At 39.1% G+C, this 25983-nt stretch overlaps 2 protein-coding genes and 1 long non-coding RNA gene across 6 annotated transcripts in view; 1 reads left to right on the top strand and 2 right to left on the bottom strand.

Annotated features, from left to right (window-relative positions):
* Window positions 1-4738, bottom strand: part of ASPG (asparaginase) — a 38550-nt gene extending 33812 nt beyond the window's left edge. Inside the window, exons 1-2 of the mRNA XM_015865667.3 lie at window positions 4556-4738; window positions 839-968 (exon numbers count right to left, since the gene is read on the bottom strand). Of these exons, the coding sequence (XP_015721153.1) occupies window positions 839-968; window positions 4556-4703 (278 nt within the window). The 5' untranslated portion in view covers window positions 4704-4738. The remainder of the gene's footprint in view (window positions 1-838; window positions 969-4555) is intronic.
* Window positions 4739-8090: 3352 nt separating this feature from the next.
* TDRD9 (tudor domain containing 9) overlaps window positions 8091-25983 on the bottom strand; it is a 44360-nt gene continuing 26467 nt past the window's right edge. For 3 of the 4 annotated variants that reach the window (XM_015865529.3, XM_085549526.1, XM_085549528.1), the window contains 21 exons: window positions 25531-25693; window positions 25382-25445; window positions 24824-24887; window positions 24011-24055; window positions 23539-23592; window positions 23013-23129; window positions 22292-22399; window positions 21626-21726; window positions 21209-21391; window positions 20632-20743; window positions 19173-19385; window positions 18178-18267; window positions 16366-16626; window positions 15774-15920; window positions 14961-15031; window positions 14488-14597; window positions 14236-14332; window positions 13493-13631; window positions 12267-12376; window positions 9623-9689; window positions 8091-8870 (listed from right to left, as the gene is read on the bottom strand). In XM_015865529.3, coding sequence (XP_015721015.2) covers window positions 8775-8870; window positions 9623-9689; window positions 12267-12376; window positions 13493-13631; window positions 14236-14332; window positions 14488-14597; window positions 14961-15031; window positions 15774-15920; window positions 16366-16626; window positions 18178-18267; window positions 19173-19385; window positions 20632-20743; window positions 21209-21391; window positions 21626-21726; window positions 22292-22399; window positions 23013-23129; window positions 23539-23592; window positions 24011-24055; window positions 24824-24887; window positions 25382-25445; window positions 25531-25693 — 2412 coding nt within the window. In that variant the 3' untranslated portion in view covers window positions 8091-8774. The remainder of the gene's footprint in view (window positions 8871-9622; window positions 9690-12266; window positions 12377-13492; window positions 13632-14235; window positions 14333-14487; window positions 14598-14960; window positions 15032-15773; window positions 15921-16365; window positions 16627-18177; window positions 18268-19172; window positions 19386-20631; window positions 20744-21208; window positions 21392-21625; window positions 21727-22291; window positions 22400-23012; window positions 23130-23538; window positions 23593-24010; window positions 24056-24823; window positions 24888-25381; window positions 25446-25530; window positions 25694-25983) is intronic. The other variant, XM_085549527.1, reaches the window with a different exon arrangement.
* Window positions 8841-10258, top strand: LOC146760798 (uncharacterized). The gene is made up of 2 exons (XR_014946807.1): window positions 8841-8887; window positions 9475-10258. It is a non-coding gene; the product is annotated as an uncharacterized LOC146760798 (long non-coding RNA).

The following is a 25983-nucleotide window of genomic DNA, read 5'->3' as shown; positions in this document are numbered from 1 at the left end:
ATAGAAAGAAATTAATAAACCTTACAATTTGTTTTCATGCTCCGATTTTCTCCACAAAGTTTAAGGAATATCCATTTGCACTCATAACAAAACAGCAACGGTCCCATTTGTTCTCGAGTGATTGTAAAACCATCCTTTGTGCCAAGTTAACATGTTTACAGGGGCAGTCATTCATCACAGCTGTGGAATATCTCAAATTAGCATACTGCCCTCTCAGTGAAACCCAAAAGCTTCCTAATCATTGCCCAAGAGTTAAGAAGCAACGCAGATTAATTATAAGCCCATCAGCTATTATCATAATGCTGCATAAATTTGGGAAAGACAATCAGCTTTTGGGTTTTTAACAAAACAAAACAAACAGAAAGCCTGCAGAATTAAAGCATGAGGCCTATGCATGGATGCATTAATTAGATGCTACTTTATCGGGCACGCAGAAGATAATTCACACACTGCTGTATTTGCAGCTTTCCTAGTTACTTGGGAATATTTGTACACTTGCAGAGTAGCCCATTAATATCAAAATAAACTGCCCACAGTGTCTGCTTGTTGACAAATCCATAAGTAATTTCTCAAGCAGTTTTATGACACTTCACGTTTTGCACAGTACAAGGCACGTTAGGCTTCTTCCTTTTAGAATCATGGAATCACAGAATAATTAAGGTTAGAAGAGTCCACTAAGATCATCTAATCCAGCCATGAGCCCATCCCCACCGTGCCCACTTTTAAGCCAATATAAACATTTTTGCTGATTTCATAACAGCATCCCCAAGTTAATTATTGGCAGATACAAGTGTTTTAATTAATCTACACAATTCCATCTCCCCTTGGAAATACTTACGGGAGCACCAATGTGTCATCCGGAAATTCATGGAGGTTGCACAGTTTTGTTTCCTGGGCATATGCATCATCATGCAGCATCGGCATCGTCTTCAAGCTGCTGACTAACTTATTGGCCTCGGGAGCGAGTCCTGACAAATAAAGAATAAATGAAGTAAATGAAGGATAGAAGGGAGCGAGCAGCACCAAAAGGGGGGAAGAAATCAGTTTACACAGCTTGTGGCCTGTCCCTGCACATGAAACATTAGCAGTCTACTGCCAGCTCAGAATGTGAAAGCAACGTAATTAATAAATCTTTGGTGCAGTTATTCTTTTTCAGATTTTAAATAAATAGATAAATCCTTTATTTGGCAGAAATAAGGTTACAAATCCCCTGCCTATCAAGCGTTTATGTTTTACCTAGTTAAATTGTTGTCTATGTGTAAATACTGATAGCAAAAGGCTCCCATTCTCTTCAACATTTGCCATAGGTACCCTCTAGACAGCAGCAGGATATTTACCAAACACTGAGCGTTGTTTTGCACTACAGAACTGTGATATTGCTGCCTAAATCCACTGTGAACTCAGCCTGCAGCTGCTCTGACAGACATAGGATGAAGGAGGTCTCTGCATTTGACTGCTGAAATGAGTAGAGAGGAAGAGGGAGGTTCATTTATGGTCTGAATTTAGTAAAGTGGAACATTACGTATTTTATTAACTCGCATATCTTTAAGTGACAGCAGCACATTAGGAGTTTCCGGATCAGCAGCACTCCGATTAGATTACAATAATTCCAGTTATAAAATTATATTGCAGTGCTCAAGCAGAGGCACTTCCTTCTGAACTCCAAGATTCTACCGGTGCTGCTGTCCAGATCTGTTCAGTGTTAGCTGAACTGCATACAGCCTGCTTTGCTTGGGGTCTGTTTACTTCCCAAGCTGATGGAAAATCCTTAAGAATGGCCTAATCTCTTTCCTGGCTTGCCCTAAATGAAGTACCAGGCCTTTTCATAGCCAGCTTCCTTGCAGGACAGCAACAGTATTTGAGTGGCTTTGGTTGGATTCCTACTGGAACATTTTGTTTTACAAAATATACTTCACATGCTTCCAGCGTTTTGTTCCTTCAGTTATAAACCCTGCTTTTTCCTATTAAAGATGTCCCTACCCTACTCACAAATAGCCATTGCCCTTGGGATATAGAGTCATTCTGGCTCTGAACTCCACACAGTATCACAGTGTTCTTTTTGTTATCCCCACGTTCACCTTACTCTGGATACTGGCAATGAATTACTTCTTCTATTCACTCTAAGAGCAGGAGAGCTGATGAACAATAATATTCCTAAATCACTTCCCAAAGAACATTCCTCACCTCTGGATAACAAATTTTGATGCGATTTTCCTGTGCCTGCTTTACTGTGATCAACCCTTATGACATTCTGCAGACATACCAAAGATGTCTGGCTCACAACCAACACAGTCCCCTGCACACACCCACGTTTAGCAGTATTTTCTGCTCCATTGCTTCAAGGAGCCACACAGGGGAACTCGAGCACAACAGTTTTAAGAACACTTCTACTTTATTATGCATGGAAAACAGCTCCTGTGAGCCAAACTCATTAACCAAACAACTCATCTCATCAGCTGCTGACCTGTTCCTCTGCAGCTGGCTATGGTGAGGAGAACAAGGATGACCCTATCTCACCTGGATCCAAGGATTTTGTTTTTCACTCCAGTACTAAAACTAATACAGCAATAGCTACTTATCACTCTGGTTAACCTATATATAGCCTGTGTTGTAGCAGAGAACGGGGAGCTGAAAGACTCCAATTCAGCTGTGTCTTGGGGGCTCAACACCCAAGAACCTACCATAGGAGCTGGGTCCTATTTGGACCACGACAGTCAGTCCTCTGGCAGTCTACAACATCAAGAAAAGACAGAAAATTAACTATGTTTCCCAGAAAGACTATTCCAAGTAATCCTTATAAGGGGATTTAGCTTAGCCCTACTTGTGTTTGTTAGGTAAGATTTCTTGTCTCACTTTTTAAGGCAAAAGCTCAGAAACAGAGCAGTGCTCGAGAGTGAGGAAAAGACCTTCCTGAAATCATCATCCAGGAGGAGCGGGGCACAATCTTGACAAGGGGATCAGTATTATAGTAACCTCACTGCACAGAGCAGCGAGATTATCCTTCTGAAGTGATAAGCCAAAAGAGGTGGGGGGAATGAAGTAGGAGGAAGCAGAAGGAAGGAATTTAAGACACGTTGAGATGGCTTATTTGAATGTAAAGGAGGAATGTTGGGAGAGGCTGCAGGTTACTTTGGTTGTCACTTCACTGCATGAACACAAAGAGACCAGCCATCCTATGAAAAAGTCTCCTGCAGGGCTAAGCTCAAGGACTGTAGGGAGTTCAAAAGGTCTGAGAGACATTGGGATTGTACACAGATCAACTGCAAAGCACCTGCAGTGGGCTGACCATCAAACCAGGCAGCAATCAACAGTCATCCATACGATCAACAATCATCCATACGTGCACAGTGAGTGACTGTAACCAGCACTGCACCAGGGCACCTCTACACAGGCCTGTTGTGCTCTGCAGGGAGAAACCTCCTATCAAACTGTCAGCGTTTACAAATGATACCAGCCCTTCTATTAAGAGGAAAGACGCTGCCTTTCCCATCATGGCCTTTCACCAGCTTCAGTCTAAGCACTGTGAACTGCCAAATATCCTTAACGAGGCATTCCAGCTGCTCTGCTGCTGGATCCGTGCACAAGGAGGAGGAGGAACCCTCAGCGGGATGCAGCATTGGATCAGAACTGTCAGCTTGTTTGTATATGCTGTAATGATTGACACGTGTTAGGCAACAGAAATAAAGCACACAAGATCCAAACAAGCAACAGAGTTCACGTATAAAAGAACAGAGACTCTGTTTTTTAAGGTGTGTGGGAAAGTGAGACAGCAGAAATAGGAAATGATGTTGGCAGCAAAGCAAACAGAGGAAAGTGACCACGTGTCACTCGAAACACGGATTCCTCTTGCAGCTGTCACACCTCAGGCTCATTTTGCAGGTTAAACACAGTGACGACAGCCATAAAATACGAAGCACAACGCTGTGAAGTATGTGCCCTACAGTAACAGGAGCAGCAGCTGCCTAAGAAGGAAGGAAACAAACCGGGTGTAGGAAGCTCAGTGGCAAAGCCCCAAGTGCCTGAAACCTACAAATGCAACCTGAGGTGTTATATCAGCCCTGAAACCATTCAGTAGGTAACAGGAGCAGCCTAGCCCTATAGCTAGAAGCTTATACACTTGAGCCCCCCTGGGATGCTCTGCTGCCTACCAAGTAAAGCAAGAAGGGAACTTTGGTTTGGATGAACTAACTGCTCCCATTCTGTCCACACCACCAACCCGACATCACTACGGAGCCCACGATGATTCTTTTGGGGTTAAGAATATCGCAGCGTGAGCGATAGAACGAAGCTGGTTTCATTTTCAGCGCATGAGCGTGCAGAGAAAGGACCGGCGCTCCAGGAAACACGTTGTTCTGCCAGGGGCCGCTGCTCAGAAGGATGCGCTCCCAGCAGTGCAGGATTTGAGGAGAAAAGACCCCGTTTTGGTGCTGCTTGCCCTCTAAAAGCCCTGTTTTCAGCCCATGCAGGGAGCGGCCTCCTTCCCCTCCGTCCCCTCCGTCCCCTCGGCCCGCAGAACGCCGCAGCCCGGCTCGCCCCGCTCCCCATGGCCCCTCACCCTTGTCGTCCTGCACCATGCCGATGGTGCCGCCCGTGTTGATGACCAGCACCCTCGCCTCGCTGACGGCCTTACAGCCGGCCACATCCTCGCGGTGAGTGCCGGACAGGGCTCTGCCCAGCGAGCCCCGCTTCACCGCCGCCTCCATCCCGACTCGAGGAACCGCTACCTCCGGCCAAAAGGGGAGTTAGAGGGCAGACCGGGGCCGCCTCCGTCCCGCCCCATTGCCGGGCATGCAGCGAGGTGAGGCCCAGCGGGGCGGGGAGAGCGGAACCGCCTCCGGAGGCGGCTCTACCAGCAATTGCAGCTCCTGTTGCTCAGCCCCCACTCATAACACTGGGGGAAAACCAGGCTCATGGGCAGTAAAGATGCTCGGTGTGACAGTGCTGCCCTTCCTTGTGCCCCAGCTCCACCCTTCACACCAGCCTGGCACAAGATGACGATGGGCAGCACTGATAACACGTTTGCTAAAACAGATTAACAGCCACCAATGTGTCTTAAACTGGAAGTCTGCTATCACTGATTTCAGACACCTGGTTTAAGGGGTTTAGAAAGCAATGGGGTCCACTCTGACCCTCATGACTCAACGGGATGGTCTCCTCTATGTATGTGTTTATACAGTAAATAATTAGGTGTATCCAACCACCTGGTTAGTCAAATCTGGTAAAGTTACAGTTAAATCACTACATTAGAGCACAGCAACATATATCAGAAGGGCAACCTATCAGATTGACATCCTCACCTTACAGCAGTGGGTGGAGAAGGAGCTTAGTGCTCTTTGAGTTCCTTCTGTTGTTTAAAGTTGTCTTAATACGCAGTGATTCACCAAAAATGCAATTGTAGTAGTGCATTGTTAGATCAGAGGCAAGTATAGGCACAACGCCATGCTTGTACCACATAGCTAATAGCATCCAATATACTGGGAGGAGTGGCACTCACTAGTTGGAAGGGATTCCTGCCATCCCAGCTGGTTTGCTCCAGCAGCCACAAACCAGCCCTGTCCACACGACCTTTAGCTCTGAGGTCGGGAAAAGAAATAAATGAAAAAACAACAGCCCGGTGACGCAATTTCCTGCTTGTTAGCACTGTCACTTTTGTTCTGAACATCGTGAATCAAACAGGATTAGGAGGCCTGCCAAGGGAGTCTAAGTAGGAGCTGAGGAAAAATACAACAAACACAGACCAAAAAGCTTCAACCTGCGAACAGACAGCAAAGCACACTGCTGCAAGGTAGGACTTAACAGGCTTTCAGGGCAGTTTCCTTTCTAAAATATAATTCTCAGTGAAGACTTCTCACATGCTTCAGTTCCTTCTGATTAGCAGCAGTATGATAATTCACTGCACGAACCATGCAGGTTTCTGATCTCTAACCACAGGGTATTCTACAAATGTAGCATACAGGTCAATCTGATTATCCTCGTTCCTCAACAAGAAAGAGCTGGTCATGCGATGGAAGATGGGGTACTGTATGGCTGCAGTGACCACCAATGATGCAAACCATAACCATCAGCCACGGCCAGTCTAGAGCAGCACTCAAATGACTCAGGAAGAAGTTAGCAATATAACCTAGAACTCAACAGCATCATCTAGCAGCAGGCTGCACGTGCTGGCAAGGCTGTATATTGATGCAGTCAACGTATCATACATGGTTTGACTCAAGGACTAAAATACAACTAGAATAAAGCAAACAAGATACACGAGTTCCATATGGAATGAGTCAGAGGCCTCGTGATAACAGAACCCCAGAGGCTGTCAGCAGGATAAACTACTGACTTCTCTTTTTTTCTAAAGGCTTTAGAAGAACAGAGTAATAGTAAATCATTCAGGTAGACAACCAGTAAGAAGTGTCAGTGAGTTCTTAAGGCACATGTATGTGATCAGCCCACTGAGGATGTAGAACGTGCTGTAACTGATAGACCTTGACAACTAGCTGGGTTCTAGGGTGGCTGGAGCTCTTAAAAGCAATGTAATGCTTAATTGCAACTGTTAGGGTTGCAGCTGGAGGTTGTAGGGGTTTATTTGCTTGCTTAAAACATGGTGTTTAACCACTGGCCACTGACAGTTCAGAACTACATAATGAAAGGGCACACTGGCCCTTTCCTTACAGACCAAATAAGACTAAGCTTTGATGGCAATGTGCTTTTGAGTTCTGATCCTTTCTACATGGTAAGGTAGATGGAAAAAAAAAAACATTGCACCTATTACACCCTGAAATGTTCTTCCTCCTCAAGATCCATGCTGTCGGTCTCTCCATAGCAATTCTTTTCCCTGAGGAAAACCATCTCCGTGGCTGTGTGAACAGCTGACAAAAGGGAAGGTGAGTAATTCTCTGGGAGCTGTGTGAAAATACAATGTCCAGATTTGTTGCTTATTTTTAATAATTAAGTAGTTTTCACTTAGTAGAAGTGCTCCTATATTGAAATAACTATAAAGCAGGTGCTTACAAGTAATATAAAGAATCAACTTAGGAATCAGAGATTATGTTTCTCTCACCTTTCAGTAGTTCCTGTGTACTTGGAAAAACAGCCGCTATACCTACAGAACTATTATTGTAAGAGTTAAAAGGAAAAAAAAAAAAAAATCAAGCAAGCACACAAAGAAAACCAGTTCACTTCATGTCAAGTTAGCCAGGCAGATGATGGGTTATTAGACTGGGCAAAAGGGGAGTCAGATGATGCATTATTCATAAGGACAAGAGAAGAAACCTTTCACTTTTTTTTAGGACATGAGCCATTATCTCTTCACTGAAGGCATTACATCACACAAGTGGAAGTTCAAAGGGCAACTATAAGCATACGAATAACGCCAGCAGATGGCAGCACATGCACACAAACTCACCACGATAGCAAGACACGCGATCAAGAGATGAAAAACAAATTCCGAATACAAGATACACAGTGTTCCTCTATCAACTCTTAACTGCAATGTTAATTATGAAGGATCCTAAGAAATCACATCACTTATACCATCCATTCTGGTACTGCAATGTTGCATTTTCCCCACAGAGATTCCCACCATTACCAGGCAGAGCAAAGATCGGACACCCTGCTCATTTCATTTGCCCCCAGGGGTGCTCAGTTGCAACACTCTGATTTTGGATACAACACTGTTGAAAGATATCTAAGCACTTAATTTCTTCATATTAAGCACATCACAATATAAAGTGTGATGTTTTATAATTCACAAGTATGACTAAAATGGACGAGGAAGCTAAGCAGCTACTGAAATCACCTAATATACAGCTGCCCCTCTTGACTCCAAGTGCAGATTAAAATAATTAAATTACTTTAAGCATCCCCTCACATTCCCCAAATCTTCTTGCCTTTTATTTTAAAGCAGTGACTACTGATGATATCCATACTTCAGAAGACAGCTGGATTTAAACAACCTTCCAATCACTGAGTTAAGACTGAAAAGATGAATATTCTTTCAGTATTCTTTCAAATGCTGCTTTTGTATTCATATATTTCATGAATGCAATCACACAGCATCAGTAATGAAATTTAGCTCTTATTAAGCATGACTGCACAACAGAGCAGATAAACCCGTTTTATTTCACTTCTACATTTTATTCTGAAACCACTGACCTCATTTTTAGAGCTGAAGACCTCATGAAATCAGAAAAATAAACAGACAGGAAGAAACAGAGGTGCAACGAATCATTAATTCAAGAGCATTCTTCTGCCACACAGGAAAAGGAACCGTGCATTATGTTTTGTAGTTAGAAAAAATAATGAAAAATTGCACCTGGCATATAAAGTTATATTTTTGATCAGAATATAACATAAATATTCAGTTTCTTTTCACCCTGAGCTTTTAGGTTCAAAAAAATAAAATCAAATAAAGAAAGTAATGACAGAAAGAATAAGAAAATGCAACTTTCGGTTGCAAGTCTGAATCATAAGCCACAGCTCATTTGCTTTCAGACAGAGAATGAACCATTAAAGCTAATTTATTTTGTCTTTTGCAAGCACCGTGGTAAACCAGCTCAGAATTATTATTAACCAGAAAACAGCATCCTGCTCTATGAAATAAGAGCAACTCCTTGAGCTCAGTATATCTCTGCTTTGAAAATATAAACATGTACCGAACTACATTTCAATACACTTACACTAATCTTAACAGTCTTGTGAAACACAAGTCTAACAGTTCTATATAGAAGACAGAACATTTTTAAACTGGCTGTAACATTTCTTCCTCTGAAAGAATTCAGCAATGCTTAAACATTCAACCTAACAAGCTGATGCAGCTGATAAAGACCATCTTCTCTTTTATGCTTCTTTTCAGATTGGTCAATGATATACTGTGGATCCACCTAATGAAAAGAAAAATGTAAGTTAGAATTCAATCTTATAAATGCTCTCCTACAAAATACAGTTAAATAAAATATATTCCTTTTTCATGTCTGGGAAGTTTTGACTGTTTCAAATCATACAAGCATTTCAATATGCTATACACTTAAGCATAAGAGCTATTACTATAAAATAAATGAGAATACTATTTCATAGCCAATTCCAAGGCATTACAGTAGTACTTCATGTAACGACAATGTCCTGAGACCCCTCATACTTCAGACGCAATGCAGAAAATTCTGATATAAGCTTTATACATTAACTAGTTATAAAAAGCTAAACTCTAACAAAGCTGAGAATAGGAGATGATCTTTGCAATACACCAAGGAAAAGCAAGTTTGAGATATAAAAACACAAATAGTTTTGAGTTAGACATGATATCCAGATTGCTTCAATCCCTCACTGGAAGCACACTGGAAACTTGACAACAGCAGACTAACAATATGGGCCCATTCTTTCCAAAGAAACCGAAATCTCTCATTTATACATGCTGGGTTGTGAGAGGGATTGGGAGGGTAAATGTGGAAACTGTACTCCTGCACTCAGCAATGCATCACTTCCTTCTAGGTAAGAAAATGCAGTTGTTTATTATGGCATCCCCTCAGCAAAGAGATATCCTTCCAAAGAAAATTCTACTTCTGAACATGCTGGGGTACCATGTTCCTTTTCATCTTTTTTTATTGCTATATTCTTTAAGTTATGTTTCTACACTTACTTGATTCCACGCATACGGGTTCTCGTACCACTTAGGAACAACTGCAGGTCTTCGTTTGCAGATCAAACTGAAATTACATAAAAATAACCTTAAGAAATATATTTGCATTGGGCTAATTAAATATAAAGAAATGTTTATAGCAGGTACAGCTGGGTATCTGTAAGATGTCCAATCTTACTTTTACATGTTAATATGCATACAGTCTAATTAAATCACCTACCCGGCCTCTGTCCCTTTAGCTGAAGTCAAAAGATAAACTTACAGGGACAGTAACCGCAGTTGTTTGCTCTGTTGGTTGCTTTTGCTTTTTCTTTTCTTTTTTTTTGAAGTAATTATTTTTTAAATTGACACAGAACCACAATTTGCAACTCTTATTTATCCTGTAAATTTTATGTATGCTTATTCACTAGAACATATAATAAAGCTATTTTTAGGGCATTTTGTTTTGCATGACAACTCAATTACTATAGATCGTCTGCCTGCTCCAGTTATTTCCTCAAGCCCTGCAAACTACAACAGTAGCAGACTTTAATTAATTCTGTCTAGATGTGTTTTTCAAACACACATTTTAGTCTTAAGTAGTGCTGACACGCTGTATACATAATTAGCTTTCAAATAAAGGAAAAGATAATGAAAGATTACTGAAGCTGTATTTTTTACATATTTACTCTTACTAATAAAACAGTTTTTCCCCCCTCCGAGGCATTGAAGTGAGATTAAAAAGTATTTGTAATTAAGACAGATTTTTAACATATGAAAGAGACATGACAACAACCAGATTGTTTCTTCCATCTAAAAGGACAGAAAGATGTGTTGCATTAGAAAGTTTGATAAAATAAGCCAGAATAAAATCAACAATTGCTTGATTTGGTTTCCCAATAGTCTGACACCTCCCCATCCTGCAGAACCCTGCTGTAAGCTCCCTCCACCACTACTTCAGCTGCCTGTCTACCACAAACACAGCATGGCTACATAACCTTGGCTCAGTGGTGAACAATCTGCAGACAGGTAAGAAAAGTATAAAAATTAATATTAGGATCATGGGGCAGCATTATTAGCAGCACAAGGATTTCAGGAGGTAAAAAATAGAAGCTGACATCTTTATGCCCTGGACTTTGCATCTCAGAGTTTTTATCCAAACATAAGCTCTTCTTACTGCCACAAACAAACAGGCACCTTCAGAGAGGCTCTGTGTTTCTGCTTCCTTCTGCCCCTCTACAATTATTATCACATGAATCATGTGAGAAAGCTTCACTTAGATTTGGAGACTAAACATGGTGCTAGATGAGAGTCCAAAGGAGACACTGACACCCACTGGCCTAGTGTACTTGGATGCAAACAAGAAAGTAAATATTGCATCAGCAGTGCATTCAACAGCTTGTACTTTACCATGAATTCTGCCAGAGTGAAATGCCAACACATTGCTGGCAATTTGCACCAGTGCTTCTCTGAGTGCATCTCTAAGGTACAGCCTTTGTGAAGCTCTACCACCCCCTTTATGGATGTACAGACCAATCACTAACAGCGGGCTTCAAGCTGCCATGTCTGCATACAATAAAAAAAAAAAGCTATGCCTTGTCTTCAAGACTGCAGCACGCATGGCATAGCATCCAGAATAATCACCTTGACCTGACTCAACACCTGCTGGTCAGCTGACATGTTAGGTATCCAACCTTCTGGGGATTTTCTATGGTTTTTTAGTAGCATTTCAGTTCCACTGCCTCAAAGGGTAAGGCTGCCTGCCCCCACATTTGCACATTCATTATGCAACGATATATTTTTAATTTTCTCTTAAGTATGGCATTGCATTTAGTCTTCTCACAGATGGAAGAAAAACTGAACAGTTGTATTCAAAACCAAAAAACACCTGAAAACTCAGCATGAACAGTTGTTCTGATAATCATTTTCATAACCTGAGGTATTAGCAGTTAAGCTTAAAAGCTTCTGATCCAGAACAGCATGAGAAACTGCCTCATTTTGGCAGTTACTTTACAAAAGCTTATTGTAGGAAAATGTCCCATTAACTAGAAATGAGAGTAATACTAGACAGCATAACAACACACAGAAGGAGCTGATACAAGGACACCTAATTGACCAGGCTGGCTTGCCACCAGCTGAAAGAATTCTCAAGACTGGCTGCACTGACTCATGACACTCTTTTCAGAGCCACTGTTCCAGCTATAGCAGCTAAGAGGTCTGCTGAAGAAAGACAGGTAGTTTTAAGTTCAGTAACTAAAGACTTCCAGCAACTAAGCTGGTCAGCACCTCTCCTGTTGATACCTTTTTAGGGAAGAAACGCAACACAAAATTGAGTATCAAGTTTAGAGTGAGAAAATTTTAAGTCTTTCTGTGCTTTTATGCCACAGGTCTGAGCATAGAAAAGTAAAGAGGCCACAGAACTGGTATTCTATAGAACAGGTTTTAAGCTTCCTTGAAGAACCAGTGCTGCCACAAGCAGTCTGAAGTTGTTGAGTGCACTGCTTTTTTAAACAAGCAAATTAAATATCACTGAATGAAAACATCCTATGTTATCATTTCCCCAAAGCCTAATCTGAGCTATGCTTTCAAGTTATGCTTCAAGCAATCATTTACTTTTGTTGTTGAGACAGCAAAACACAAGTTCTTATTTCTATCAAATGATTACCATAGAAGTAACTGACGAACATTTTCCTGCAGCTGTGGCATCTTCTCTTTTTGAGAGCACACTGCACACTCATAGAGAAGCTTATTAATGACTTCCCTTAGGATGTTGATCTGTAAAAATAACAGTGACAGAATATAAAATAAGAATATATAATAACTCGAACTACAGAACGGCTTGGTCCCTTAAAAGGGACCTCAAAGATGATCTAGCTTTAACTCCCCCCCCACAGGTGGCAGAGTTGCCAACCAGGTATCTAAACCAGTCCTAGTTCTGCGTTGCATTACATCAGCATGTACAGAAGATAGCCATGGCACTCAAAATTGGATGGCAATTGGAATATTAATATACACAAAAGCACCTGAATCTTTGAAACACTTCTTCCTCCAAATGCACCACTGCTGGTAGAAGTTAGTGCACCAGACACTCAAAATCAATCTTCAAGTTTAATCAGATATGCTTCAGGAGATACAGGCTACCAACATAGAATTCCTTCTGAAACATATTGAGGATTTTCTCTTCTGTCCATAGTTTTTTTTACACATACAAGAGCCTGGCGCTACCATTATGGCTAAGGTGTAATGCATACAGATATTACAGATAAATGCTTTCAGAATAGAAAAGTTCACTGTATCTGCATGATGGTCACCAGCATGACCACCCCCTCCTTAAAAAGCCTCCAGAATCCACCAGTAACTAATTGGACCTGCTCTGCACACAGAACTGCTCAGGGTGTGAGGTCTTCCACTGTCTAGAATCAGATTCCCAGAGCAGATGAGTCACACCATAAGCAGCCTCGTATTCCTCATCAGAACATTCTTGCAATTTCTAGACAGTGGTCTGCAAGAAGGATGTGTGCACACGTGGTTTTGGACAGCAGAGTAAGCTCTATTTAACTTATCCACAAAGGTTTTTATTGCTTGACTGATTTGCTCTGGAAGAATGAGCTTGATAGAGTTGACCTCTAAGAAGTTTACAGAGCATTGTACTAAAATACACTATTTTACTCAGCAAAAATGTATTGGGCGGTAACTTTTTCTCTGATAGAAGTGCAAGGTTCAAAACAGGTAGTGCAGCAGGTTTTAAATAGAAAAAATAAATAGAAATAATAAAGCTTCAATTGTTCCAAAAGCTGCTAGGATTCCAGCTAGTAAAACACTTAACAAGTTGCAATGCACTGAACTCTACTTACTTGTTAATTTATATTGTAACAGCGTATGAATTTTTACCTGCAGTATGTCATCTACGTCAAAACGCACATCAAACGTCAGCTCCACGTCATTTTCTGGAAGCAGCGGAGCCCTACAAGTCTGACTCCAGCCCAAACCACACAGAGCACCAGTAAAATACTTGCCATCTTTATCATTCCTGTACAAACAAAGAGAACAGTCTCACATGAATACAGGTTTAAATGAATTTGTCTAAGCCATGCCAAGCAAGATACTGTAGTCTTAAGAAGTGAAAGCAACTGTTACACATTCATATCTTGTCATAATGCTTTTTTTTTCCCCCCCTTTAATATAGTAATGAAACAAAGCTGGACTTCAAGTTATGAAAACCATCAAAATGTGGGAGAAAAATCATACATGTGCAAAAAGAAACTTAAATCAAGGAAAACTGATTTCCCTGCATTGAGATCACAGCTTACAGATATGAGAACTTATACAAAAGTAATCCTAAGTAAGCTGCCAGAACTCAGAAACCAGCCCAGTTCTACAGTTCACCTTCCTAGGTTTACAGCATGACTGTCAAGAACTGTATTAGTGCAATATGAGGAAAAAGCCTGCAGTGCTGCTTTGTAAGTGAACAAAATAAATTATCTTAGCAAATACTATACTAAAGCTAATAAAACATGATACAAGAGCTGCATAAAAACAAATGAAGATAAGATACTAACTACTGGAAAGAAAGCAAAGAGTCTGACAAATTTATGAGGGTATTAAACTAAACAGACTTTAAAAACTCATGATACCTAAGTTCTATGGCAGGAGCAAACAGCATACTAAGGAGAGCAAGTAGACCAGGAATTGGAGGCATCAAAGATGTTTCCTCTAAAAACATGGTAGCTCCTATAAGCACACACACAAAAAAATGTGAAGAGTACATAACGAGGTCACTAATCTCAAGACGATGTAATGTACAACAACAGTAACATGTTTACTCAGAGCTGTTCACTTAAAACAAGGCTTGAATAAACTATCAAAACGTTTGCATTAAGAGTTACCATTTTCACTTAATGATAAAGATGCAGCAACCAGAAATTGCTCAGAGGAGTGTTCTGGAGCATCCTGGACAACAACAGAGTTTATGCTTCCTTTTCGTATGACAGCATTTCTGGGGAGGGAATAAGTAGCATTTTCAACACAGAAACAAACGACAAAAAAACATCAGTAAAAGCACAGAAACAAGAATAGAATCCTATTCATTTCACAGAGCAAAATCGCAATTAGCAGATGTATATGACTTAAATAATTTCTCTTTTAGACATTAAAACATCCTTAAAAAGAACTATTCTTCCTAAAATTTTACACAGCAAAAGCGTGCATTTAAATGCAACTCACACATTACCAATCCTGTATTCTCAGTGGTCAAAAGTATTGTAAAATTTTGTAAGATTAACTAGGATGAGTTTTACCAGTTTATGAAAAATAACAGTTAAGAACACGTCTAGGCTTCACAATAAAAGCATTACCATACCTGAACCGGGATACCCGAGTCACACCGTGGCATTTCACCTCATAAGGACTGAATGGGCCACTAACTGTCACCTTTGAAAAGGAATATCACTAGTCAGCCAGCTTATGTTTCTCTCCTCAAAACATTTATAAATGAAAAAGCAAAATGTTTAAAGACCTTGTGCACACTGAGCAACACTGAGAATTATAATGCAGACCTATGCAGGCTATGATCCAGAATCAGAATACAGACAGGGACACAAATCTTTCTGTTATATACTCCAGTTTAGTAGCGAGTAGAAGTCTCAAACTACTTAAGTAGAAAAGAATTTGGAGTTTGGAGTTGGCAGTTGAAGAAACCCGCACTGTTTCACCATTATGATGTGCTGCGGTGTTCTCTGCACTACTTTTCTGCCACCTCGCTAAGGAAGAACCAAACACTTATTTTTTGCTTTCTTTTTTCCCCCCCCCCAGTAATTTCCTGAAAAACTGAGTCACAATTTTGCTTTTTTGCTGCATATTATGAAGATGACGGTGTGCTGAAACACAGTGTTCAGCTCCATAATTTTACCTTCATTTTGCAGAGGTTGGAAGCGCTGCCTTGGAAAGCGGTAGTACAGCTGGTTCAGTAAGCTCTTAGGCTATAATTCAAAACTTTGTTAAAAGCTGCAGTACATTAGCTCACAGCAGTGCTGCCATTACAGTTCCCTACTCACAGAACATACCATGAACAGCATCACTATGGTATGCTTATTTAAGGTAATTTCAGTCTACTGTTCTAATATGAGAAAAAGGGTATGTAATGCCGCACTGAAACCACCACTACTCACATTACCTTATGGGTTGGTGCATCAGATTTTTTGTCAGAAAACCACTTTAATAATATTTCAATTAGATCCTTCTTTTCCTCTCTTGAAGATACAGACACATTCTCTTTTTCCACTTTTCCATTAAAAAATCCTTTCAGCAAATCATGGCTTTGCTACATAAAAATGGAATAGTATTAAACCCATGTAACAGTATGTTTCTCATAGATTTTACACAGAAAAGTCCACAAAAGGAACTAAAACATGCATACAAAAAAAAACCAATGTTTTCATCACCTTTCTCATTATATAAGACATGAAAATGCAATTCAGAATGATTATCAAAGAGTGGTGGAGTAGCTCAAATGATTCCATTATCTTCAGGTAAGTATCTGTTTCAAAGGGTGTCTCAAAGCATCAATGCTTTTGGCAAACAGCACAGTATGAATTTTGCATAAAAGTAAGTAAGTAAATAAATATTTTGTTCCATTCAAGCATTAACCTTGCTTTGTCTTATCTGGCACAGCCCCAAGGCTTCAGCTCAACTTCTAACAACTGCAGATAGTTTGAGGTGAATAGAACAAGTATAAGCAGAGTCAAAGAAGCTTAATGAATACGTACTTGTGATTCATATGACTCTTCTGCTAGTTCAGCATAATGTTCTTCAATAAGCACATCTCGAATATTCACAAGGTCCCTGTGACTTGTGTAGTGGAAAGCATCTACATGCAGAACACTGTGCACAAGTGAATACACCTCCACTAGTAGAGTATAACCATTTACTAGTGAAGCAAACCTCCGGCTAGCACTGAAACTCCACCGTTCCCCACATACAAGAGATTTTGCAGATGGTCGCATCTTGCATATCTTGAATTCCAAAGCCTAAAGCAAAAACATTAAGAGCAATGATTGCCCAAGTAAAGAATGAGCACAAAAATCTTTCATTTTCTCAACAGTTTGACTACATTATAAAACGACCTCATAATTATTCCAAAGGCTTATGTTAATTCATAAGACTGCTGCAAAACTCTTGTCCCAATTCCTATTCTGTCATTGCCAGAGTTACACATTAAATCTTCCATCAACTCAATGCTATATGAAGTTGCAAACTGAGCATAAAAAAAGACAAATTGGTATTAATTTACCATTCGTATAAGAGTTTTACTAGTCTAGAAATGTCTTCTCTGGAAAAAAATTATTATCTGCAGATCTTTTTAACTAAGGTAATACAGAATAGCAGAGAAGACTAAGGTAGTTCTCATTTAACCCTTTTCTAGAACTGCTACCTTACAGTCTTGAATGAATTTAAAACAGAAACCCTTGTTCTTCAAGCCATTTAGGAATAGAGGATCAAAATTACTTAGCATATTAAGAAAGAAAGAAAAACATAGTTTTACTGGCTTCTTCAGACAACAATGAAGTATGATATGTTTGTTTCAATAAACTCAAAATATCTGAATGAGCACTGGGAAAGATGAATTTTAGTTGAAGTAGTTGATGTATTTGAAAATACAGTTCCAAAGAGCTGGATACTGAATAAAGTCCATTAGACTTAAGGAGAAGCAAAAATATGCTGCACAGCAACAATACAGAAGACATTACCACTGCAGACTTCCCGGCATGCAGCTGAGAAGATATCCTGTACTGCCACTTATCTGTGATGTGAACAATTAAGATTGGTTTAATTTACTTACCTTCTGCTTAATCACTGTTTCTTTTCTCTAGGCTCTATAAATTAAGCTGTAATTTACTCAGAGATTCTTCAACCAAAGCATTGCTAATCTATTGCCCAACCTGTTAGTCCTGAGCTTCAGATGTAAGCAAACTATAGAGGAACCAGAACTATGTTCTCTTTCTTTTCATGGAACTGAAGGACAAAGAAACTGATGACTAAAATCAAGAAGCAGCAGAAGTCAGCTGTCTGAGCAATTCCCACTCCTTTTCTACTGCTCTTGTGATTACAAGTGGGAGAGAAAACCCAGTATACTGTCAACAAAGGAGAGAGAGTTCCAACATTGTAAGAAAAATAATGCAATGCTGTTGAGATTGTTGTGGGTTTTTTTTGCTGATACTGCTGTTTCTATGTTGCTGTTTTTTTTTAATGCCTAAGGCAGGCAGCAAGTCCATGTGTTTTCATTTTGCTTTTAATGTTTCACATGCGCCCCCTCTCCCCACCGCCCCTAAAGACAAAGGGTGGATAACGTTTCTCTGCAACCAAATACAGTGAAATTCAGTTACACAGAACTGCTTGTTCTGTATATAAACACCTGGGAAAACATTTGCCAAACCAGTTGTAGTATTAGGAAAAATTACTGATTCATTTTTAAGATGCAGAACATTACTAAAACACAAATTAATTTGCTATTACTATGAAAAGTGTAATGACTTGATGTGCAATTCTGTTTCCCAGATGAGATGTGAAAAATTCCCTACCTGGAAAGGAAGTTCTCGAAGGCTGCTTGGAATCTCTTTCAGTTTGCTTAAAGGCACTTTTGATCTATCACCATAATCTACAAAAAAAACCTGGCAGGAGGGAAAAAAAGAACCAGGAGCATCAATAAAGTCTCAACAGCATTAGAAATTGTACTTCTGTGGCAAGAAAAGAGACAACTTAAGTTTAATCTTATCAAGTGAAAGAGAATCCTTTTCAAAGTCTGGAAAATAAGCTCATCAAGACAACCCGAAAATAGTAGGTCAAATATTTATAACATGTATTATTTGATCCCTTGGTGTACACATTCACTGGTAAATCACATCTGCTAAATTCAGAAAAGGCAAATTTCTTTCTAACTCTCCCAATTAAATCTGTGTAAATTTATTTCTTAACAGTCAGTGGTACTACATAGTAACTGCCTTTAGATAAGCAAATTGTTCACATGCACTAGTTGACTATTAACAAATGCTTACAAACATGTAGTGGGTGGAAGTCACGTGGATGGGGCCAGGCTCTTTTGGGTGTTGCCAAATGACAGGACAAGGAGAAATGAGCTTAAATTGAAACACAGAAGTTCCAGACAAACACAAGAAAATACTCTGAGGATGATGGAACATTGAGGCTGCCCAGAGAGGTGGTAGAGTCTTTTTCTCTGGAAATACTCCAAATCCACCTGGATGCTTTCCTGCTCAACCTATCATAGGGAACTGTTTTAACAAAGGGTTGGACTGGATGACCTCCAGAGGTCCCTTTCAGCCCCCACCAAAAACGAAACTAAAAACCACCAACATGCAAGTTCATCCTATTTTGGCAATACAGTATGCTGATTTTATTTTAGTTCTAATTTTCTAGCTTTTTCCTTTTTAGCGGAATAGAACTGTCATGAAAATAATCCCTAGTTAAAATTCTTACTAAAAAAAACGTCCATGATAGTTACAGTGAACTCGGTTACCTCTGGGTTACCAATTTGATACAACATAATGCACTACTGTACCTCTGCAAAATCTCCAGTAACAAAAAGAATACGTGCTCTGTAGTATCCTGTGTTGTTAAGACGAGTGAATGGTGCTAGACAAACTAACTCCGGATGAGGAGACACTGACAGTTCTGTCAAGTTCTGGTAGCTCAATTCAGCAGTCAAAGTCTGAAGTACAGACCTATTTTTTTCATCTATCCTGTACCCCCAGAAGTGCCCAACTTCTACTATCTGAGAATAGAAAAATTAGACAGTATCAGATCACATCATTATATTCATGCACATCAAGTAAAAAACAGCTTTGAGCAAAATGTGAAAACATTCCTACTCCTGACACACACAAGTTTTCTCACTCTGCAATGCTTTGGTAAAGCATTTGTCTCTCCTATGAGGTTATTCTTCATAACTTCATGCTTTTAAACGTCTCCCTGCTGTGTAATTACAGTACACTTTTCACCTAAGTAGACTGATGAAAGTATTAGAAAAATACAGAAAAGAAGAAGAGCACTTCCAAGTAAAACCAACACATTAAAAATTTAAATATATGATTGATTAAATAGATGCATACATCTATAGCACAATGCTCTTGTTAGTGGAAAACACCAGAGTGAGCTACATATATAAGCAAATTGGCACTGGTACATTACTATTAGCCGTTCTTCAGGAAACTGATGACCACTATTTCAATCAAGCTCAAAAAGCCTTTTTCTAATTGCTTACCAAACTCATCTACCACTTCTGATTTTATACTGAATGTGTTTGAAAAAGAATTTTTACTGTGGATAAAAATACACAATCGCTAATTAAAGCTGACATAGCAAAAAAAAAAATACACTGCACAAACTGGAACGTTTGATCATCAAATCCATCAACATTTTTGGACTAAGAGACTTAGGTGAATAAACTGAAGGAATTATTCCTTTCTGCCACTGCACAACATCCCAATTCTACCAAGAGCCAGTTTAATACTTCAGCCTCTGGTTTCCATTATCTTCGTGGTTTGGGTTTTTTATTTCAGCAGCATATATATTGCTTTATATTACTCAAACTGTTCAAGAGACGATAATTAACACAAGGTCTAAACATTTTCAGCTTCAGACTTCCTAAGTATTTGCATATACATATAATTTTCCTTTAATATGACATTCTGTGCATGCAGTGCAGTCTTGAAATGACTGCACAGTATCATTAACTCACTTCTCACATCTACAACTTCTGAATAAAACTATCAGGTAATATAACCAGGCCTAATAAATGCACCAAATATCTACAGATACTGATTTTTGTTGAGTACACAAATATTAAACCTCCACCATTAATCTTCTCTCCAATTATTCTATCTTTCAGCTAACTTCTTCCAGCTATTAACTGGCATTAGCATCCATTCTTTTCACTAAAGCTTGTTCAATAGTTATTTCTAGAGTTATGTAGGTACTGATTACTGATATGACCTTCTTCAGACACAGAACACTCCTACCTCTGTTACACTGATTGACAGAAGACGATTTGGAATCTTTTTTAACAGATGTGAAATACCAAATGAGACTTCTACAGGCTCCACTGTCTGCTTCTGATAGTCCACGTTCACTCTGAAGTTCACAGAATAAAAATGTTAAATACTTCACTCAGAACGAGGCACACAGGTATGCATATAAAAAAAAAAAAAAGAGGGAAGGGGGGTGGAATTAAAAAGCCAAGTCCAACGACAAAAGTCATGACAATCACACTTTGTAAAGGTAAGCCCTGAGACTCACTTATGTATTTAACCTTTACTTGAAAAGGCATTTGATTAAACCATAAAATGACTACATGGAGCCAATAGGAGAAACTAAGATGCTATTATGACCAGACAGAAAGATACAGGAAGGTACACACCAAGAATCAACTGTGCCATCAGATTACAAGAAAACCCAAGAATGAATGTTAAACAGTGAGGGTTGTTGGATTCCTCCCCCTCCCGCATGGTATAACTTATAAATTTCTTTGAATACATTACAGCACAAATATAAACTCAGCATATCCTCCCTCCCCCATTCACTACAGAATGTGGTTACCTTAAGGAGTCCATGTCTGTAACTGTCGCATGTCCCACATGTTGCAACGCCTTTTTGATATCACCTGGGTAATGAACATCCAGTTCAAGAGGAATTTTCAGCTGTGACATTTTGATTGACATGTACACTGCAGGAAGAACGTTTAAACCCTCCACCGGGTTATGGGAAAATTCTACCAAAGCCCTATTAAACAAAATTGGAATAACATTTGATAAGCTAGTGCCTTAGAGACCAAATAACACATACTCAATTTCAAAGCTCCCTTTTTTATTCCAGTCAATAAATCAAAGCCAATCTGATGATTTCTGACTGATTCAATTAGAAATATTCATTTTGTTAGTACATCATGTAAAAAGAAAAGTCATTAGCAGGCTCACAACTGAGACCAAGTGTGATGTTTAAATATGTTGTGCTTACCTTGTTCCATCAAACATAACGGATTTTACTTGTCCACACTGTCTAAACTGTGACTGCAACTGATTATGATACAGATAACCATAGGGAGGAACATTCCGCAGCTGTTAAGAAAAGTCAGGTTAAGCTTGGGCACATTCAACCACTTTAATGCACAGTGAACATCACCTAAATAGTTAGTTAACTCTTATCTTCCTCCTTTTCACTTGAGCTGCAATAGCAGTGATCTAAAACCGAAAAAAGAAGAAACAGAATGCAACATCCAAGTAACCTTAAAATAACTGACATGTTTGTCACACTCCAGTAAGTACGGGATTACAAAATGGTAACACTGAAGTTCCAACAATTCTTTCACTACAATAAAAATGTGCACTCTCAAAACCTTTCATTAGTTTTCTGAAAGTTGGCTGCCTGCATGAGACCAGCGGTCAAATGTGTAAAGGCTAAAATGTGTGAAGTTGGAATCCTTTTCAAACTGCTCTCCCACACAATGCGTACTGTAACAGAAGAAAGGAAGATGGGAGAGAAGATGACATACCAAGTGAGAAATACTTAAATACCCTGATTCTATCTTGTCCCAAGACAGAATAAAAACCTTGAGAAATGTCACTAACACTATATATTCCTATTATTTGATACTTGGTCACATCATTCACCTCCATAACATACCATCACAGTGGTTTTTGGATCTTTGCCACCAAGATCTCTCACTGCACCTTGCTCATTACATCTTTGAAAAGAGAAGTAGTTTGGATAGAAAGCACCAGCCATAACAACCTGAAATTAAAAAAGCTTTTTTTTAGAATCACCAAGGTTGGAAAAGACCTAAAGATCATCCAGTCTAACTGTTCACCTATTACCAATAGCTCCCAGTAAACCATGTTCCTCAACACAACATCCAGTCACTCCTTGAATACCCCTAGCGTCAGTTTTTTCTATGTCTGTGGAAGCCAGCTCCCCATTACCTTCCATGAGAGGAAAACACCCCCTGCCTGTCTCCTCCTGCCTACATACCTTAGAACCTCTTCTTGTTATCTTTCACATCCCTTGCCAAGTTCACTTCCATCTGTGTCTTGGCCCTCCTAATCCTATTGCTACACACATGGACAACAGCCCTGTATTCCTCCCAGGCTACACAACCCTGCTTCCAATTCTTGTACATTTCCCTCTTTTCCCTTAGTTTAAGCTGCAGGTTCTTGCACAGCCATGATGGTTGCCTGCCTTCCCTGATCAGCTTCTTCTGCTGGGGGATGGAGAGCCACTGCACCCTCAGAAGGGTATCCTTAAAGTGCTGCCAGCTCTGTCCTGTACCCATGTCCTTAAGGTTGTAAAAACCCAGTCATGAACTTTCTAAGTAATGTCTCCACCCAAAGAGTTATTTAATAATTACCTGCAAAATGAAATGCTGTTTGCATACATAGTCCTGATCCATCGCAGATAGCTCAGTATTAACGTGCATGTTAAATGGTTTGACTCTTTCTTTCAGAAGCTGAACCAACTCTGCCACCTGAAATTCCAGCTCTAGTTACACATTCAACACATCAATTCCAACCACAAACGGAAAAAAAACATAGCAAAAGTCTAAGCAAGAAGGTAAGCCCTCTTACTTTTTAAGTGATGTTAGTATGCATTTCACCTAACACACTGTTTTGCATCTTTACTAGTACTTACAGAATACAATGTAATGCTAGATTGTATTTCACACACCTGTAAGTTCCTATGTGATACCTGGCCAAGTGCCCATAAGCATTTGAGTTAACACCACTTTCAACAGTGTTTATTTCTCACAAGCCAATCACAGTTTAAAGAAAATATATACCTAGCTATATAAACATAGTTGTATGTTACATAGGCCTATCCATGATATTACCACATGTAAAAACATCTCATACATAAAAGTGACCATTTCAGCTCACCTCTCTGACTTTCTTGATATGAATATAATTTGATCGACCCCACTCAAGCTCATCCTGGAAAAGAAAGTGAAAAGTGCAAATTAAAAGCAAACAAGTTTCTAACAACCAGTATGTTCTCTCACATTCTTCAGTGTAGACACAATAGTTACACACAATGTAAAAAATTCTCATTTCACAGCTCTCTTTACTTCTAACCACACATTTTCATAACGTCTGATATCTGACTAAAACTGTACCTGGATTATCAGCAATCCATTTAAGATAGGGACTAAATAAGATGTCATCAAATACTAGAATCAAAGACTCACTATGACACCTCAAATCCCGTGCTTCTATTTACTTATGAAAATGACCATCATAGTAAAAAAAACAAAAAAACAAAAAAACCAAATTCCTTCCTAAGACAGAATACTGCAGTACTGAAGTCACCAGCTTCAGTACTGAACAGGAGCGACAAAAAAACTTAACTAACCTTGGGATGTCTCAGGTCCCCATTCTGTCTGCAGATCTGCCATGCCTAAGAAAGAAGTGGCTTAGTAATACAGACTGTCAATAATAACCAAAAAAATCACATTTTATTAAAAACTATGACAATTTTCCATACCTATGCTGAGGATAGTTTTGAAATATTGATTTAAAAATCAGAAGAGTCCTTCAGCTAACACTATTATACACAGCAGGGCCAACTTGGTGACATTTTTGATGTCTGTATCACGTTCTGAATACTTAAAGGATGGAGATTCCATAACGTCTGCAGACCATCTGTTCTATTGTTTGACTACATCCCAGACAATTTCTACCCCTCTCTCCACTGCAGTATCTCAGCAGAGTCTCCCTTGATACAACTTGTGTCCACAACATCTTGTCCTATGGCTGCTTCCAAAAGGAAGCTTATATTTCTGGCAGGCAGAAACAAAGTGGTGTGTTTTCTTTCCTTCTCCACTCTTCACACTGTTTTTCACTTGCTTGGACAAACAGTAGAAAACATACTCACAAAATGAGCAGCGCAGCCTACTTTTAACCATTTGTTGTTCCCTTACTCTGGAGAAAAATTACACATTTCCCTCAGTGCTAAAAATTAACTCAATCACTACTAATAGTAGCGCTACGTAGTGCATGATAACCTTAAAATTATTCAAAGTATTACTAAATAGATAAATATAACATGAAGTTTTTAACAATTTCAAAACAAATCACACACTGCACTAATCACACAGAAGCGAGAAGGTTTCACACCATGGTCCATCAGACTTCAGTGGAAAAATCAGACAGAAGAAAGACTTACCTTAAATGCATTCACAATTGCAATACAGTCACTCTTACTATTCCCACAAAAAAAAAGTTTGCTCCTGGAAAAAAAAAAAAAAGAAAAAATTAAGAATTTTCAATAACATTTTTTCACATTTTTCTTTTAATAGCTGAACTATAATTATTATAGTTATAATAAATATAGTAATAAAAACTGTATGCAGTATTATTACAGCAACATTATCAGCATCTTCCAATACATTAATAAGCAAGTTTAGTATGTTTATGGTAATTATTTGTTTTTTCCCCCCACACTTCCTCACTGATGTGAGAGCATGCTAACCTATTTTTAATAGACACTGTTCACATCAGTGTTCACATCAGGAAGGCAACCCTGAATAATCAGGTCCTCCACTCAGAAAAGGATGAGTTAGCTTACTGATTATTTCATATATCAATATTGCAGTAAGTCAGCTGCTATGACACTTTGGATGAAATTTAAACTCAAGACATCAAAAATGGAGCTTTGTAATCAGCTTTGCTCTGTGCTTCCAAGAATAGCCAAGAAGATATAAAACACCAAAGACTATCATACCTGTATCCATCAATAGTCTGCTTGAAAGGCTCTACAAAAAAGTTCTGCAAAGAGAGTGCTGCAGCTACAATAAAAAAAAATCAAAATGAAAACCTGTAAGTTACTTGGTTTTATGAAAATACAGAAATGCTCATATGTTTTTCTTTTACCTATAATAAGGCATTCTTCTAAGCATCCAAAGACATGTCCAAGGACAATCAATTTTCCAAGATGGAGATCCACTGGCAAATGTACCAATATGTTTCCTAAGAAAGTCAGCTCACCATCACAAGGATTTTCTTCTCCTTTCACACAAGCCGTAAGTGCTCCTAGCTACAGAAATTTAAATTATTTGCTTGAAAAAAATCAGATCAAGTAAGTCTAAGATCAGTTTGTAAAAAAAACAATACAAGAAATAAACAATCACAAAGCAACATCAATTTGAGTCATAACTGTAAACAAGTTGAATCCATTTGACAAATCTACAATCTGAAGCTTTTACTACAATTCCTGGATATAAAACCAAGCAACTGTACACAAATATTTCTTTTACACCTCAAAGATAAAAGCCTTAATACTTTAACATAACTGGTGTTTTACCACATATTTTATAACTGGAAAGC

The sequence above is a fragment of the Coturnix japonica genome, chromosome 5, assembly GCF_054131305.1.
Source record: "Coturnix japonica strain WE chromosome 5, WE-NBRP24, whole genome shotgun sequence".
Classification (NCBI taxonomy): Eukaryota; Metazoa; Chordata; class Aves; order Galliformes; family Phasianidae; genus Coturnix; species Coturnix japonica.
This window is presented reverse-complemented; position numbering and strand designations above follow the sequence as displayed.